The sequence below is a fragment of the Notechis scutatus genome, chromosome 13 (assembly GCF_049901735.1).
Source record: "Notechis scutatus isolate UNSWTSFEM ecotype Mainland chromosome 13, rNotScu1.2, whole genome shotgun sequence".
In the NCBI taxonomy this organism is placed as follows: Eukaryota; Metazoa; Chordata; class Lepidosauria; order Squamata; family Elapidae; genus Notechis; species Notechis scutatus.
Window position 1 is genome coordinate 4,490,270 of NC_142021.1, and position 14,440 is coordinate 4,504,709.

The 14,440-nt window shown below is 43.8% G+C and overlaps 1 protein-coding gene across 2 annotated transcripts in view; it reads left to right on the plus strand.

Moving 5' to 3' along the window:
• The window catches only part of TPCN1 (two pore segment channel 1), a 31,634-nt gene that overhangs the window by 13,525 nt on the left and 3,669 nt on the right, over positions 1-14,440 (plus strand). The window contains exons 10-26 of one of the 2 annotated variants that reach the window (XM_026684619.2): positions 489-605; positions 776-900; positions 1,585-1,633; positions 2,506-2,569; positions 2,992-3,036; positions 4,299-4,355; positions 4,459-4,509; positions 5,523-5,595; positions 5,693-5,800; positions 6,746-6,817; positions 8,296-8,385; positions 8,774-8,889; positions 10,039-10,085; positions 11,298-11,366; positions 11,638-11,722; positions 13,357-13,496; positions 13,602-13,682. In XM_026684619.2, the coding sequence (XP_026540404.1) occupies positions 489-605; positions 776-900; positions 1,585-1,633; positions 2,506-2,569; positions 2,992-3,036; positions 4,299-4,355; positions 4,459-4,509; positions 5,523-5,595; positions 5,693-5,800; positions 6,746-6,817; positions 8,296-8,385; positions 8,774-8,889; positions 10,039-10,085; positions 11,298-11,366; positions 11,638-11,722; positions 13,357-13,496; positions 13,602-13,682 (1,389 nt within the window). The remainder of the gene's footprint in view (positions 1-488; positions 606-775; positions 901-1,584; positions 1,634-2,505; positions 2,570-2,991; positions 3,037-4,298; positions 4,356-4,458; positions 4,510-5,522; positions 5,596-5,692; positions 5,801-6,745; positions 6,818-8,295; positions 8,386-8,773; positions 8,890-10,038; positions 10,086-11,297; positions 11,367-11,637; positions 11,723-13,356; positions 13,497-13,601; positions 13,683-14,440) is intronic. The other variant, XM_026684620.2, reaches the window with a different exon arrangement.

The following is a 14,440-nucleotide window of genomic DNA, read 5'->3' on the forward strand; positions in this document are numbered from 1 at the left end:
TTGTTGTTTTGTTTTCCCACATTTTGTTCTATTGTACTTTACTAATTTATTTGATTCTTTTTGTTAGTTTTTATTGTTTTTATTTTTTATTTTAAATATGGTTTTACATTGTGTAAGCTGCCTTGAGTTGCCGTAGGCGAATAGGCGGCAATATAAAATAAAATGCTCTCTGTGTTACATAAAAGAAAAGATACATTCATCAAGAGTCAAGAATCATAAGATCCAACACTTAATAATAGTCATAGGGTACAATAAGCAATCAAATCATACTAGGAAACAGTCCATATAAATCGTAAGGATACAAGTGGAAAAGTTACAGTCCTACAGTGAACTCATAATTAACCCATTACAACTCCGCTGGAAGCTGCTTCCAACTTTCCACTACTCTTCCCTGTGAAGTCATGCCTTCTAACCTGGCTTTGGAACTTCCCTCCTGTCAGTTTGAGATTGTTCTTCATTTTTGCTTCACCCTTTCTTCCCTCCCGTAGCTCCTGGCTGTCGTTTTTGACACCTTCAGTGACATTGAAAAAATGAAGTTCCGGTCACTCTTGCTTCACAAGCGCACGGCTGTCCAGCATGCCTACCGCCTGCTGGTTAGCAAACAGGTAGGTGGTCCTGGATAGAATAGGGTCCGGATTTTCGATCAGGTGGGCCAGGGTGCAATGGTCATAGGTGTGAAAAACGGTCATACCTTTTTCAGGGCCGTTGTAACGTCGATAAACCAACTATTGTGAGGCTGTGCGTCCTCCGTGTAACTTCCTTCTTTTGTCTCTAGAGTCCCTCTGGGGTTGCTTTCAAGCAATTTGATGGCCTGATGCACTTCTACGCACCCCGGATGAGTGTTCGAGACCGTTATCTGACTTTCAAAGCACTGAGTCAAAGCAACAGCCCTTTGGTTAGGTAAGGATGGAGGTGGGTTTTTTGTTTTTTTTTCCCCCTGCCCCATGGAAGAAGATGGAAAGAATCGGACACTTTCTTTTCCCCAAACAAATTACAAATTTCCTCAAACAAATTACAAATTTCCCCAAATTACAAATTTCAAATTTCAAAACTTAGGTGTCAGACCTGCCCTAGTCTGATCCCTTAGGGAAGAAAAACCCTCGACTCCCAGTGTGTGTGTGTGTGTGAAGGCATTCTAATGACAGTGTGAGCATCTAGCAGTCTTGCATGCCAAGCGTCTAACACGTTTTATAGTAAGGATCTTTCTTTTTTTGTTCCTAGCAGTGAAATGCTCTTACAAAAGGAACAAAATCTTTGCTTGGAAGATGGTTTGCCTCCCTTCCTTTTTTTTTTTTTTGCAAGCTCTCATCAGCACATCTAGTCATGCAACAATTCTTATTTTTATCTCTCTCTCTCTCTCTCAGCTGAGTCGGCATGCAGAAACGCCTCGCGTGACATGGGTTGTTGCAAACTTTTGCTCAGACTTTTAAATCTGGGACTGAGCCCTTTCATTCTTGAACTGGGGGGTGGGGTGAGGTTGGGTTTGGGGATCCGGTTGGCAAAATCTGAAGATGTGTTTGAACGGGAGAATGGAACGTGGGTAGAAAAGACACACACACGCACACCCCTCTTTGTCTGTTTCAGTTTGAAGGATATGTACAGTTTCTACGAAGTGGCTGGTTTGAAATGGAAGGTAAGCCGTCAGTTTGGGGCTGTTTGGGTGTCTTTGTTTTAGGGGTGCTGGATGGGAGGTGAGCCCCTAGAGGAGAGGTCCCCAAACTTGGCAACTTTAAGACTTGTGGACTTCAACTCCCAGAAATTCTCCAGCCAGCATAACATAGCTGGCTGGATAATTTCTGGGAGGTGAAGTCCACAAGTCTTAAAAGTTGCCGAGTTTGGAGACCCTCTGCCCTAGGATGAGGAAGAACAAAAGGGACACCCTTGTGGAGAACAAACGCTGGGGAGATTTATGGATGGATGGATGGATAGATGGATGGAAGGGGTGGGAGAGAGAGGGAGGGAAGGAAGGAAGGAAGGAAGGAAGGAAGGAAGGAAGGAAGGAAGGAAGGAAGGAAGGAAGGAAGGAAGGAAGGAAGGAAGGAAGGAAGGAAGGAGAGAGAGAGGGGGAAAAGAGGAAGGGAGGGGACAAAGGAAGAAATGGGGGAAGGAAGGAGAGAGGAGGGAAAAGAGGGAGGGAGGGAGGAAAGAAGGATGGAGGGAAGGAAAGGAAGGAAGAGAGGAGGGAAGGGAAGGGAGAAGGAAGGAAAGAAGGGAGGAAGAAGGAAAGGAAGGAAGGGGTGAGAGAGAGGGAGGAAGGAAAGGGAGGAACAAAGGAAGAAATAAGGGAAGGAAGGAAGGAGGGAGGCAGAGAGAGGAGGGAAGGAAGGGTGGAAGGAAGAAAAGAAAGGGAGGACGGAAAGGAGGAAGAAGGAAAGGAAGGAAGGAAGGAAGGAAGGAAAGAAGGAAGGAATCAATCCTGGAGGGAGAAGGGATCTTTAAAGATCTTCCAGCCCAGTCATGAAAATGAACCAAAGCTGACTGAGGTTTGCTTGCTTTCTTTTCCAGGCCAAAAGGAATCGAGAACATTGGTTTGATGATCTTCCAGGGACAGCTTTCCTCATTTTTAAAGGTGAAAAAACTCTGTGTTTCTATAGAACTATAGAATCACAGGGCTGGAAGGGACCTTGGAGGTCTTCTAGTCCAACCCGCTGCCCAAGCAGGGGCCCCTCTACCATCCCTGGCAAAGGGTGGTTCCAGTCTCTTCCTGGGATGGAGAACTCACAACTCACAACTGGAGGGAAGCCATCCCGGTGATGAATGGTTCTCTCGGTCCAGAAATTCTTCTCTATTTCTAAGTTGGATTCCCTTCTTGATCTGTTTCCATCCGTTACTTCTTGTCCTGCCCTCGGGGGCTTTGCAGAATAAGGCAAAAAGAAAAAGGGAGAAGATAGCAGCCTGGCGTATTTCCAAGAAAACGTCGAGAAGGATGTCCAAAAAAAAAAAAAAAAAAGCATTTAATTCTTTTGCCTTGTCTCTTCTTCCTTTCAACAGGCATTAACATATTAGTGAATTCTCGGGCTTTCCAGTACGGCATGTGTAAGTCCCTCTTCACTCTGTTTGGGGTGGAGGGTGAGGGGCTAACGGATAGAATTCTACCACGTATTAAAGTGGAGTTTCATTTTACCAATAATGCTGATCGACTTCAAAGTGGACATTATTAGGCTCCCAGAATCAAGAAAGACCCAATGTCAACTCATAAAAAATATTTCTATGGTCTTTTTAGAGTGGCCAACAGAAAGGGGGGAGCAGTGCGGCAGCTTGGAAATCGAAAGTGAATTCCATAAATAGTTTTTCAAAGATGGTAACGAGGTGACCGAAGTTTCTGCCGAGCAAAATTCTAACTGGAGAACATGATGACTCTGGGCTGTGGATGTGTCCCATTGGAGAATATGAATTATGATACACCCAGGCAGTGCCGGCACGTTAACTCCCAATAAATCTTTTTGAACTTATATAAGTTTGGCTCGAGACATGTGATTTAATTGGGGGTAACTGCCGGAATCCTGACACCCATAGGTGAGAGGTAGCCCTCAACTTACAAGAGTTCACTTAGTGACTGAAGTTACAACGGCACTGAAAAAAAGTGACCCATGACCGTTTTTCACACTTAACGGCCGTTGCAGCTACCCCAGTGGTCACAAGATCAAAATTAGCAGCAGAAACTTTGGGCTCGCTCAGTTGCAGTCGTAAGCCAAGGAGTACCTGTACTTCCAAGCCGTCGTCTTTATGGTTCCTCACCTGCAGACGGAAATCTTGCCAAACTGAAGCAGACCACATGCACCGTTGAACATACCCTTTGGGAACTACTAAGGAGGAGCCGTCTTCACCTCCTTTCCCACACACAAACTCTCTTAAGCTGTGCTGTCCCTTGGTCCTCCGGGAGTGCAGCCCCTCCCTCCTGGGAATCCAGGCTATATTCCACCGCAGTCGATCCCTGCCCAGGCAATTTCAGTCCCGAGTTGCAACAAATCCAAGTTGCTCCAGCCGATTGAAATGTCCAAGCTTAATCCCGAAGAGTGAACCTCAAAGAGTTGTATTTTTTTTTTTTTCCTTTGGCCACTTCACCTTTTTGTGCTGTCGCTTTTCAACTGGAAACCCAACAAAGGCAAGGATTGTCTTGACGGGAATTAATCTGACGTCAGCTGCAGCATGAGCCTTAAATGTGTGGGAGGAGGGTAAACGTTGCGGAAGGCCCATTGACCCAAAGGTTGGATTCCACCGGAGCATCTCGCCAACGCATGTTGGTCCCACTAGAGGGTTTTGTTTCAAAACACTCGTTTTCCATTTGTGTCTTGCAGATATTTTGGTGGCCGTGAATGGACTCTGGATTCTAGTGGAAACCTTCATGTTGCGAGGTACGACACAACGTAATTGAATATCTGCCGACTGAGTCCGCCTTCCCTTCCTTCTGACTGGTTTTCAGTTGTTCTCTGAAACTCCCTGCTGTTTCTTTTTCAGACGGCATCTTTTCTCGAGACGTCCCCTGGAGTTACATCATGTTCCTCACAAGTAAGTTCTTTAGCAACTTTGGCAGGGGTGGGATTCTACCAGTTCGCCCCTATCCGCTAGAACCGGTTGTGAACATTCTAAGCAGTTCGGAGAACCGGTTGTTAGAAGAAATGACTGGGCTAATCCTGTAAGGAAGGCAGGAAGGAAACATTCTGGTGTTGCTGACAGAAACTGCCTCTCCGTTAACCCTTATTACGTTCTTGGCAGGACTAGACTTCCTGTCTCAGGGACGTCTCTGGAGTTTTTCCCCCCTCCTTTGCTGGTACTTTGCTTGTGTGGAGTGACCATTCAAAGTTACAATGGCACTGAAAAAAGTGACTTATGACCATTTTTCACACTTACGACTGTTGCAGCATCCCCACAGTCATGAGAGGCCAGGTGAGGAGATGCGTGCCTCGATGTGAGGGATATTGAGTCGGCCACGCCCAGCCAGTGACATGACCATCAAGCCATGCCCACCAACTAGGCCATGCCCACAGAACCAGTTGTTAAAAACATTGAATCCCACCCCGAACTTTGGCTTCCAAGACGGCGCCTGGAGGCATCTTTAGAGAATAAAAATGTGGAGGCATTGGAAGGAAAGAATAAATGGAGTACAATACATTGGGGTACGGAGTGGCACGGTGGCCTGGAGGTGGAACTCTGGCCTCACAATCAGGAGGCCGTGAGTTCGATCCTGGGTAGAGGCAGATATTTCTCTCTGTGGACGCAATGAGAATATATCTGCTGAACAAAACTCCACCCTGGTGACAGGAAGGGCATTGGGCCAGTAAACACTCAGGTCCTTTCACTTGCCCCGACTCCACCCCGCAAAGGATTACGGGGTCATTAAACGACAACAATACATTGGGGGTACTGATAGAAGAGAGAATATCTGTAGCTCAGGGTTGAATTGCAGGGTCTTTGATGGTTTCTTGCAAATGCATAAATACGTGTGCAAAATAAACCTTAATAGAAATTGTACAGCGATGAAAAAAATCGCTATCCCAGCACTTTCCCTTCTGCGTTGACAGTCTATGGGGTCGAGGTGCTGTTGAAGGTTACTGGCCTGGGGCCGAAAGAGTATCTCTCGTCTGGCTGGAATCTGTAAGTATCTCCCCACTTAAGGGATTTCACACTGAGGACTTGTAAGATGCCACCCAAAAAAATCAACTTCTCTCTCTTGCGCCTTTTTTCCCCCCAGTTTTGATTTTGCCGTCACTTTGTTCGCGTTTTTGGGTCTCCTGACACTGGCGTTCGACATGGAACCTTTCTACTTCATTGTTGTGCTGCGGCCTCTGCAGTTACTCAGGTGAAGATGCAGGATGGGTACCAGACCCCTGTAGAACGGTGTGTGTGTGGGGTGTGTGGGTGTGGGTGTCTTCTAGCTATTGAGAAACTACAAGTCCCAGAATCCCTTGTTCTTTGACCCCAAGTTGCAAGGAATCATCATCATCTTCTTCTTCTTCTTCTTCTTCTTCTTCTTCTTCTTCTTCTTCTTCTTCTTCTTCTTCTTCTTCTTCTTCTACTACTACTACTACTACTACTACTACCTCTACCTCTAGCTCTACCTCTACCTCTACCTCTACCTCTACTCTCCTCTTCTTCTTCCTCTACCTCTCCTTCTTCTACTACTTTTTCTTCTTCTTCTTCTTCTTCTTCTTCTTCTTCTTCTTCTTCTTCTTCTTCTTCTTCTTCTTCTTCTTCTTCTTCTTCTTCTTCTTCTTCTTCTTCTTCTTCTTCTTCTTCTTTTCTTCTTCCTCTTCCTCTTCCTCTTCCTCTTCCTCTTCCTCCTCTACCTCTACCTCTTCTTCTTCCTCTTCCTCTTCTTCTTCTTCTTCCTCTTCCTCTTCCTCTTCTTCCTTCTTCCTTCTTCTTTCTTCTTTCTCTTCTTCCTCTACCTCTTCCTCTTCCTCCTCCCCTCCTCCTCTTCGTATTCTCCTCCTCCTTCTCATTCTCCTCCTCCTCCTTCTCCTCTTCTTCCTACTTCTCCTCCTCCTCCTTCTCTTCCTGTTCTCCTCCGCCTCCTCCTGTTATGATTCAACAGCTTCCTATTCCTTCTCAAGATTGAAGCCCACATACCTTAAAGCATGCTACCTGGAGAATTCTGGCAATACAAGACCTCCCATCTTAAAGCGGGCTGACTGAGGAGTTTTGGAAGTCCACCTATTTTCAAGTTGCCAAGGTTGGAAAACACCTCTCTAGAGAGTCATGCATTATTATTATTATTATTTTTGTTTCCTTTCTCTTATTGCAGGCTGTTTAAATTGAAGAAACGCTACCGGAATGTCTTGGATACGATGTTTGAACTCCTTCCGAGGATGGCCAGGTAGAGAGAGAATGAAAGGTTCCTGCCCGGATTGGCTGTTGGGGGATGGAAATCTACATGTTTTTATTAAAGTTTTATTAAAATAGAACTCCCATCGTTATCCTCATTGTGCGACCTAGTGCTCCACCACTGGACGTTTTTAAGAAGAGATTTGACAGCCATTTGTCCAGAATGATAGAAAATCTTCAGCTTGGGCAGTTGTGGGGGTTGAATGGCTGCAGGAAGTGGGACTGTCTAATCAAAAGAAGATAAGGCCTAGGATAAGATAGATAAGGTAACCTTTATTGCCATTTTTTTCCTGCGGGACTCACTCTGGCACACATTAAAAATGAAATTATGTGCCCCGCTTTCAAAAGTGTACACATACACAACACATATATTGATATGCTATAGAATAGAATAGAATTCTTTATTGGCCAAGTGAGATTGGACACACAAGGAATTTGTCTTGGTGCAAATGCTCTCAGCGTACATAAAAGAAAAAAATACATTTGTCAAGAGTCAAGAATCATCAGGTGCAACTCTTAATGATAGTCATAGGGTACAATAAGCAATCAAGTGACACTAGGAAACAGTCAATATAAATCGTAAGGATACAAGCGACAAAGTTACAGTCATACAGTCACAAGTGGGAGTGGATGGGTGATTAGGAGTGATGAGAAGATTAATAGTGGTAGTAGTGCAGACTTTGTAAATAGTTGGACAGCATTGAGGGAATTTTTGTTTAGCAGAGGGATGGCTTTCGGGAAAAAACTGTCCTTGTGTCTAGTTGTTCTGGTGTGCAATGCTCTATAGTGTCGTTTTTGAGAGTAGGAGTTGAAACAGTTTATGTCCAGGATGTGAGGGGTCTATAGATATTTTCACAGCCCTCTTTTTGACTCATGCAGTATACAGGTCCTCGATTGTAGGCAGGTTGGTAGTAATCGTTTTTCTGCGGTCCTTATTACTCTCTGGAGTCTGTGTCTGTCCTGTTGGGTTGCAGAACCAAACCAGACAGTTATAGAGGTGCAGGTGGATACCGTGTTTCCCCAAAAATAAAACCTGGTCTCTATAATTTTGGGGGGGCTCCAACAAAAGTGCCAGGGCTTATTTTTGGGAAAAGACTATATACATGCATACTAGGGGTGACATGATAGCAGTCATCCAATATTTGAGGGGCTGCTGCAAAGTGGAGAAGGTTGACTTAATATCCAAAGCACCAGAGGACAGGACAAGAAGCAACGGATGGAAACCAATCCAGGAGAGAAGCAACCTAGGAGAACTTTCCTAACAGTGAGAACAATCAACCAGTGAAACAACTTGCCTCCATCACTGGAGGTTTTCAAGAAGAGACTGGGCAGCCATTTGTCCAGGATGATATAAGGTTTCCTGCTTGAGCAGGGGGTTGGACTAGAAGACCTCCAGGGTCCCTTCCAACTGTGTTAAAAAGCCACCTTGTTGAATTGTACTTTTCCAAATCCTTTTCCTTTCTCTTCTAGCCTAGGCCTAACTTTACTCATCTTCTACTACTGCTTTGCCATAATTGGCATGGAATTCTTCTCTGGCAAACTCTATCCAAACTGTTGTAAGTAAGTATCTCCAAGTTCCTTCTCTCTGAAAATATATACATCAATTCAATTTGCCCATAGATCAGTGCAGCTTGCTATATTAAAACTGAAGTGTCGACCTCTGTTTTGCTCAGTTGCTTAGCTGCTAACTTTTTTAAAAAAAATCTCAGCCAGAGATGATAGGAAATAGTTTTCAACAACTTCTTGTGGTCTGGTGTCCTTGGTGCTCTCTGAGCTGGGTGGTATAGGCAGAGGAATGTTTTATGAGTTGACACTCTGGCTTCTTTACAGCCCAAGAAACTTGGGAGGGTCCCGCTGCGCAGTCTTTTATCTGACCATTGTAGATTTTTGAACCCGGGGCCACCTCTCTCTCTATCTCCGTTCATTTGTTCGTTCTTTTCTCATCCAGCACCAGCACGGTGGCCGATGCCTTTCGTTGGGTCAACCGCACCATTGGGAACAAGACTGTGGTGGACCAAGGCTACTACTATCTCAACAACTTTGACAACATTTTGAACAGTTTCGGTAAGAGCTCCAGCCCAAACACCCACCCTCCTTTTTCAAACATCAACTTGTGGGTCTGTGGGAAAGACATTCTCTGTTTTGTGTTCTTTCTTTTCTTTTCTTTTCTTTCTTTCTTTCTTTTTCTCTTTCTTTCTTTCTTTCTTTCTTTCTTTCTTTCTTTCTTTCTTTCTTTCTTTCTTTCTTTCTTTCTTTCTTTCTTTCTTTCTTTCTTTCTTTCTTTCTTTCTTTCTTCTCTCTCTCTTTCTCTCTTTCTCTCTCTCTCTCTCTCTCTCTCTCTCTCTCTCTCTCTCTTCTCTTTCTTTCTTTCTTTCTTTCTTTCTTTTCTTCTGCTTCTATAGCCGCCCGTCTCGGTCAAAGACACAGCGAAGGCTTATGATGCCAAGAATCTATTACAGTCCAAACACTTCAAAAAATGTTTTAAAATGATAAAAAGCAATAGAAACTTCCCCCAAAAACAATCGCAGTAGCGCTTAGACTTATATACCTCTTCACAGTAGCCCTCTCTAAATGGTTTTACAGAGTCAGCCTATTTCCCCCAACAATCTGGGCCCTCATTTTACCCACCTCAGAAGGATGGAGTCAACCTTGAGCTGATCAGAATCGAACTCCAGGCTGTGGGCAGAGTCTGCCTGCAATCCTGCATTCATAGATAGATAGATAGATAGATAGATAGATAGATAGATAGATAGATAGATAGATAGATAGATAACAAGGAAGCAAGCAAGCATGCAGGCAGGCCGGCACAGAAAAACTGAGAGACAGACAGATAGAGATAGATAGATAGGTAGACAGGCACAGAGACATAGAGAGAGTGACAGATAGACAGAGATAAACATAGATAGATAGCAATAGCACTTAGACCTATATACCACTTCACATTGCTTTCCAGCCCCCTCTAAGCTGTTTACAGAGTCAGCCTCTTGCCCCCAACAATCTGGGTCCTCATTTTACCCACCTTGGAAGGATGGAAGGCTGAGTCGACCTTGAGCCGGTCAGGATCGAACTGCTGCCAGTAGCCTGCAATACTACATTCTAACCACTGGACCACCAGGGCTCTTTTACTACCACTTGAAGTTTGCGAATGACCTTCAGGGGTCCTTGAATTGTTCCCTGTTTCTGATCTCTTCCCCTTTACTCTTTTTAATGCAGTGACCCTCTTTGAGTTAACGGTAGTCAACGATTGGTACATCATCATGGTAAGTCTATAGAAAACCCCCTTGTGTGTTGGAGTAATTGCATGTCAACCTAAATAACCACCATCTTTCGGGTCCTTTCGGTTCCACAATATTGCAATGAATAAGCCAAAGCGAGGAATGGTTAGTGTTCTGACCTAGACCTTCCCAAGATCATGAAGCAGATTCTTTGTCCCGATAAAACCCCTTTTATTTAGGTTAAAGTGAATTCCTCTCCAGCAAAGTCTCGGCCAACAATCTTTCATGAGATTTCACTATTACAGACCTTTGTCAAGCATGGAGAGTTGCCAGGCCGATAGCTTCCAAACGCCACACTGTAGCAGCAATAACTTGGCACGAAGTCAGGAACAGATCTTCACCCTCATGAATTGAACTTATTGTCTCCTGCAAAACCCCACTCCCCTTTTGCTCCTCTTTATTCCTTATGGGAGGCGCCATTCACCGTCCACCTGTGCCCTTACTCCCGAGTCAACCCTTGTTCCTTAGCTGTTCCCTTCTTCTAGCAGCTCTGCACATGCGCACACAGAACAGGCTCCAGCTGTTCTTCTGCCCCACTGATCTCCAACTCTGAAGGCAGCTGATAACTGTCGGCCCCATCTCTGCCTCCGATGCAGAGCCCTCGTCAGAGCCTTCCCCAGACTCCAGGACTGACCCATATTCCCCCCCAACCTCCTCACTGTCCGAGGCGGGCCACAACACTTAGAGCACTACTGATAGCTAAGAAAATGCAGAGCGGGGAGAGGGGGAGGGATATATGATTGATGATAGATAGATAAGATGATAGATAGATAGATAGATAGATAGATAGATAGATAGATAGATAGATGATAGATAGATAGATAGATAGATAGATAGATAGATAGATAGATAGATAGATAGACAGATAGATAGACAGACAGATAGACAGATAATTGGAGAGAGATTTGAAAGATACAGACAGACAGACAGATAGAAAGAAAATTGAAAGAGATGAATAGATAAGAGGTAGGATAGATAGATATAGATAGGTATAGATGAGAGAGACAGAGAAAGATATAGATAGGTGGGTGGATGGATGGATAGATAGATGGATGGATGATACAGATAGATATATAAATGCATTAGATCGATGGATGGATGGATGATATTTTAGATGCTAGAGTATTGGGAGATTGCCTTTATGGTTTCCATCCACCACCAACCATTTAAGAGATTTCATTTTCCTGTTTTTTTAAGGAAGGGGTGACCTCAGAAACGTCTCACTGGAGTCGTCTTTATTTCATGATTTTCTACATCGTGACCATGGTGAGTAAATCGAACAAGATCCTTACGTCATGAGATCCACATTTAGATGACGGTTGCAATCATATCCTTTTTTGTGTGTGTGTCGTTTGTTTGTTTTATATGTTTTAATTGGAAACTTTTATGGAAGTAAAAGAAAAAAAATGTGAGAATATGTAAAGAAAAGTTAAGAAAAAAGATAAGGGAAAGTGCAAAGAGCAATACAGATAGGGGAAAAAAAAGATAATTAAGGAAGATTCCTGTACATCCTATAAAATACTTTTATTTCCCCCAGGTGGTGATGACAATTATAGTTGCTTTTATACTGGAAGCGTTTGTGTTCCGCATGAATTATGCCCGCAAGAATCAGGATTCAGAAGGTGAGTGGGAGATATTTTGCTCTCTGCTGTATCATATCATCATCCTTCCTATCCGTCTTCCTCCCTGGTAGGCTTAAGATTAGAGTCGAGGATCTAGGGAACACCTGGAACGATTTTACTCTAGAAAAACAAAAGAAGCTGTTGGGAAAGAATTCCAGGGAGTGTCCCAAAGGTGCTTTTTTTTCAAGAAGCAACTGGACATCCTTTGTTTTTCTTTGAAGACATTTCGCTTCTCACCCAAGCAGCTTCTTCAGCTCTGACTGGATGGTGGAGAATGGAAGGGTTTATACTCCTTGCAAGACAGCTGGTCATTTGCATCCTTTTTAGAGAGTCGTTGAGGCCACTTGGAGGTTTATCTATGTCCTCAGTTGCCCCAAAAGTGCTTTTTCAAGAAGCAACTGGACTTTCTGTTTTTTCTTTGAAGATCTTTCGCTTCTCATCCAAGCAGCTTCTTCAGCTCTTGACTGGATGGTGGGGAAGGGAAGGATATGTACTCCTTGCAGACAGCTGGTCATTTGCATCCTTGTTAGAGCAGGGGTCTTCAAACTTAACAGCTTTAAGACTTGTGGACTACAACTCCCAGAATCCCTCCTCCTCCAGTCATGTTAGCTCAGGAATTCTGGGAGTTGAAGCCCACAAGTCTTAAACTTGCCAAGTTTGAAGAGCCTTATTTTAGAGGGTTGTTGAGGCCACTTGGAGGTTTTATCTGTGTCCTCAGCCTTCTCAGTACTGTTGTGTTGTAGACTAGAGATAGATGAAGTCATATCCTTTCCTCTCTATTAAGAGAGGGCTGTTCATTTTTGACCTAAATGGCCTCTTTTGACCCCTCTTTCAAACCAGGGAGAATCTCTGTCCAAAATGTGGACTTGCCTGCCTTCAAAAGGCCTTTGTCTTTGAAATGCAGATGGACTGCTGAATCTAGTCCTGATGTTTTTTTTTTTTTTAAAAAAATTATTGATTAAATTATTAAAACATTGCACACGGTGACCTACATACTATAATATATGATGCATGTCTTATATACGTGCATACATTTGTACAGTTAACTTATATCCATTATCTTATCCGTCATTATCCATTGTACTTACTTACCTAGCCTCATTTATCCATTCTACTAATCATACTCATTTTTTTATTATTATTATTATTTGAGTCCCCCGTTTCTGTTCCCAACATTTGATAAAAATTTATTCCGTATCTTGTAACATTCTGTCTCATCTAAAACCCACCTTTGGGACAACTATCCCCTGAATCAGTGGTCCCCAACCTTTTTTATGCTGCGGCCCGGTACCGGCATCAGCTGGGCGCCCCGGCATACTGGGCGCCGCCATCTTGTTTTGATGAAAAAGTGCTTCCGGTGAGCTTTCTACCCGGAAAAGCTCACCGGAAGCACTTTTTCATCAAAACAAGATGGCGGCGCCCAGCAAACCAGCGGCCCGGTAGGATTTGTTCCACGGACGGTACCAGTCCGCGGACCGGTGGTTGGGGACCCCTGCCCTGGATGATGGAGATGATGTCCGTAGGCGCCCAGGAAGGCTGACTAGCAAAACACCAGATCTGGGCGTTTTTGGTAGCTCTTTCTCTTCCTGTTACTCCAAGGTTCCTGGTTGTTGTTGTTTTTTTCCCCCCTCCAGCAGAAGACAGCGGGATCGTCTTTGAGCGGGAGGTCTCGAAGGAAGAAATCAGGGGCCTCGCCGAGACCTACGGGAGGCAAGGTGACAACTTGGCAGCTAGTCAACTCCTCAAGGTCGTTTCCCAGATGGACCGGCACCGGGTGAGTGGATGAGACTGTGGGGACTCAGGAGAGAAAATAAAACACCCTCCTATCTAGCTGAGGCGAAATGTCCTTCTCACCGTTTTATATCTCCCACGGGTCTAGCAAGCCGCCATGCTGTTCCTGGGCCGCCGATCGAGGACCAAAAGTGATTTAAGTATGAAAATGTACGAAGAGGAGATACAGGTAGGTTGGCGCGAGCTGGGGAGGCGGTAAGGCTGGAGCTCTCTCTGGAGATCAGTGGCACAGAGGTTGCTTTGGCCCGTAATTTTGGGGTGGGGAACTGAAGAGCAGTTTATGTATTTGGGTACCAAGATGGCTACATGGACTGCCTGGGATGGGATGGAACAGAACAGAACAGAACAGCATAGGATATATGGAATGGAATGAATATGGAATGGAATGGAATGGAATGAATATGGAATGGAATGGAAATAGGAATAGGAGAATAGAATAAGGAATAGAATAAGGAATAGGAATAGAATAGAATAGAATAGAATAGAATAGAATAGAATAGAAAATATGGAATGGAATGAATTGGAATGGAATGGAATAGAAATAGGAGAATAGAATAAGGAATAGAATAGAATAGAATAGAATAGAATAGAATAGAATAGAATAGAATAGGAAAGAGAATGGAACGGAACGGAACAGAACAGAATAGAAAATATGGAATGGAATGAATTGGAATGGAATGGAATAGAAATAGGAATAGAATTGAATAGGAATAATAGAAATAGAATAAAATAGGAAAATGGAATGGAATGAATTGAAATGGAATAGAAGGGAAGGGAAGGGAATCAAATGGAATGGAAGGGAAGAGAAGGGAATAGGGATGGATAGGACAGGATAGGATAAGATAAGATAGGACTTAACTGGAAATTATGGGTGGTCCTTCAGTGGAATTTTTTAAGAAATTGGATAATCATTTGTCTGAAATGGTA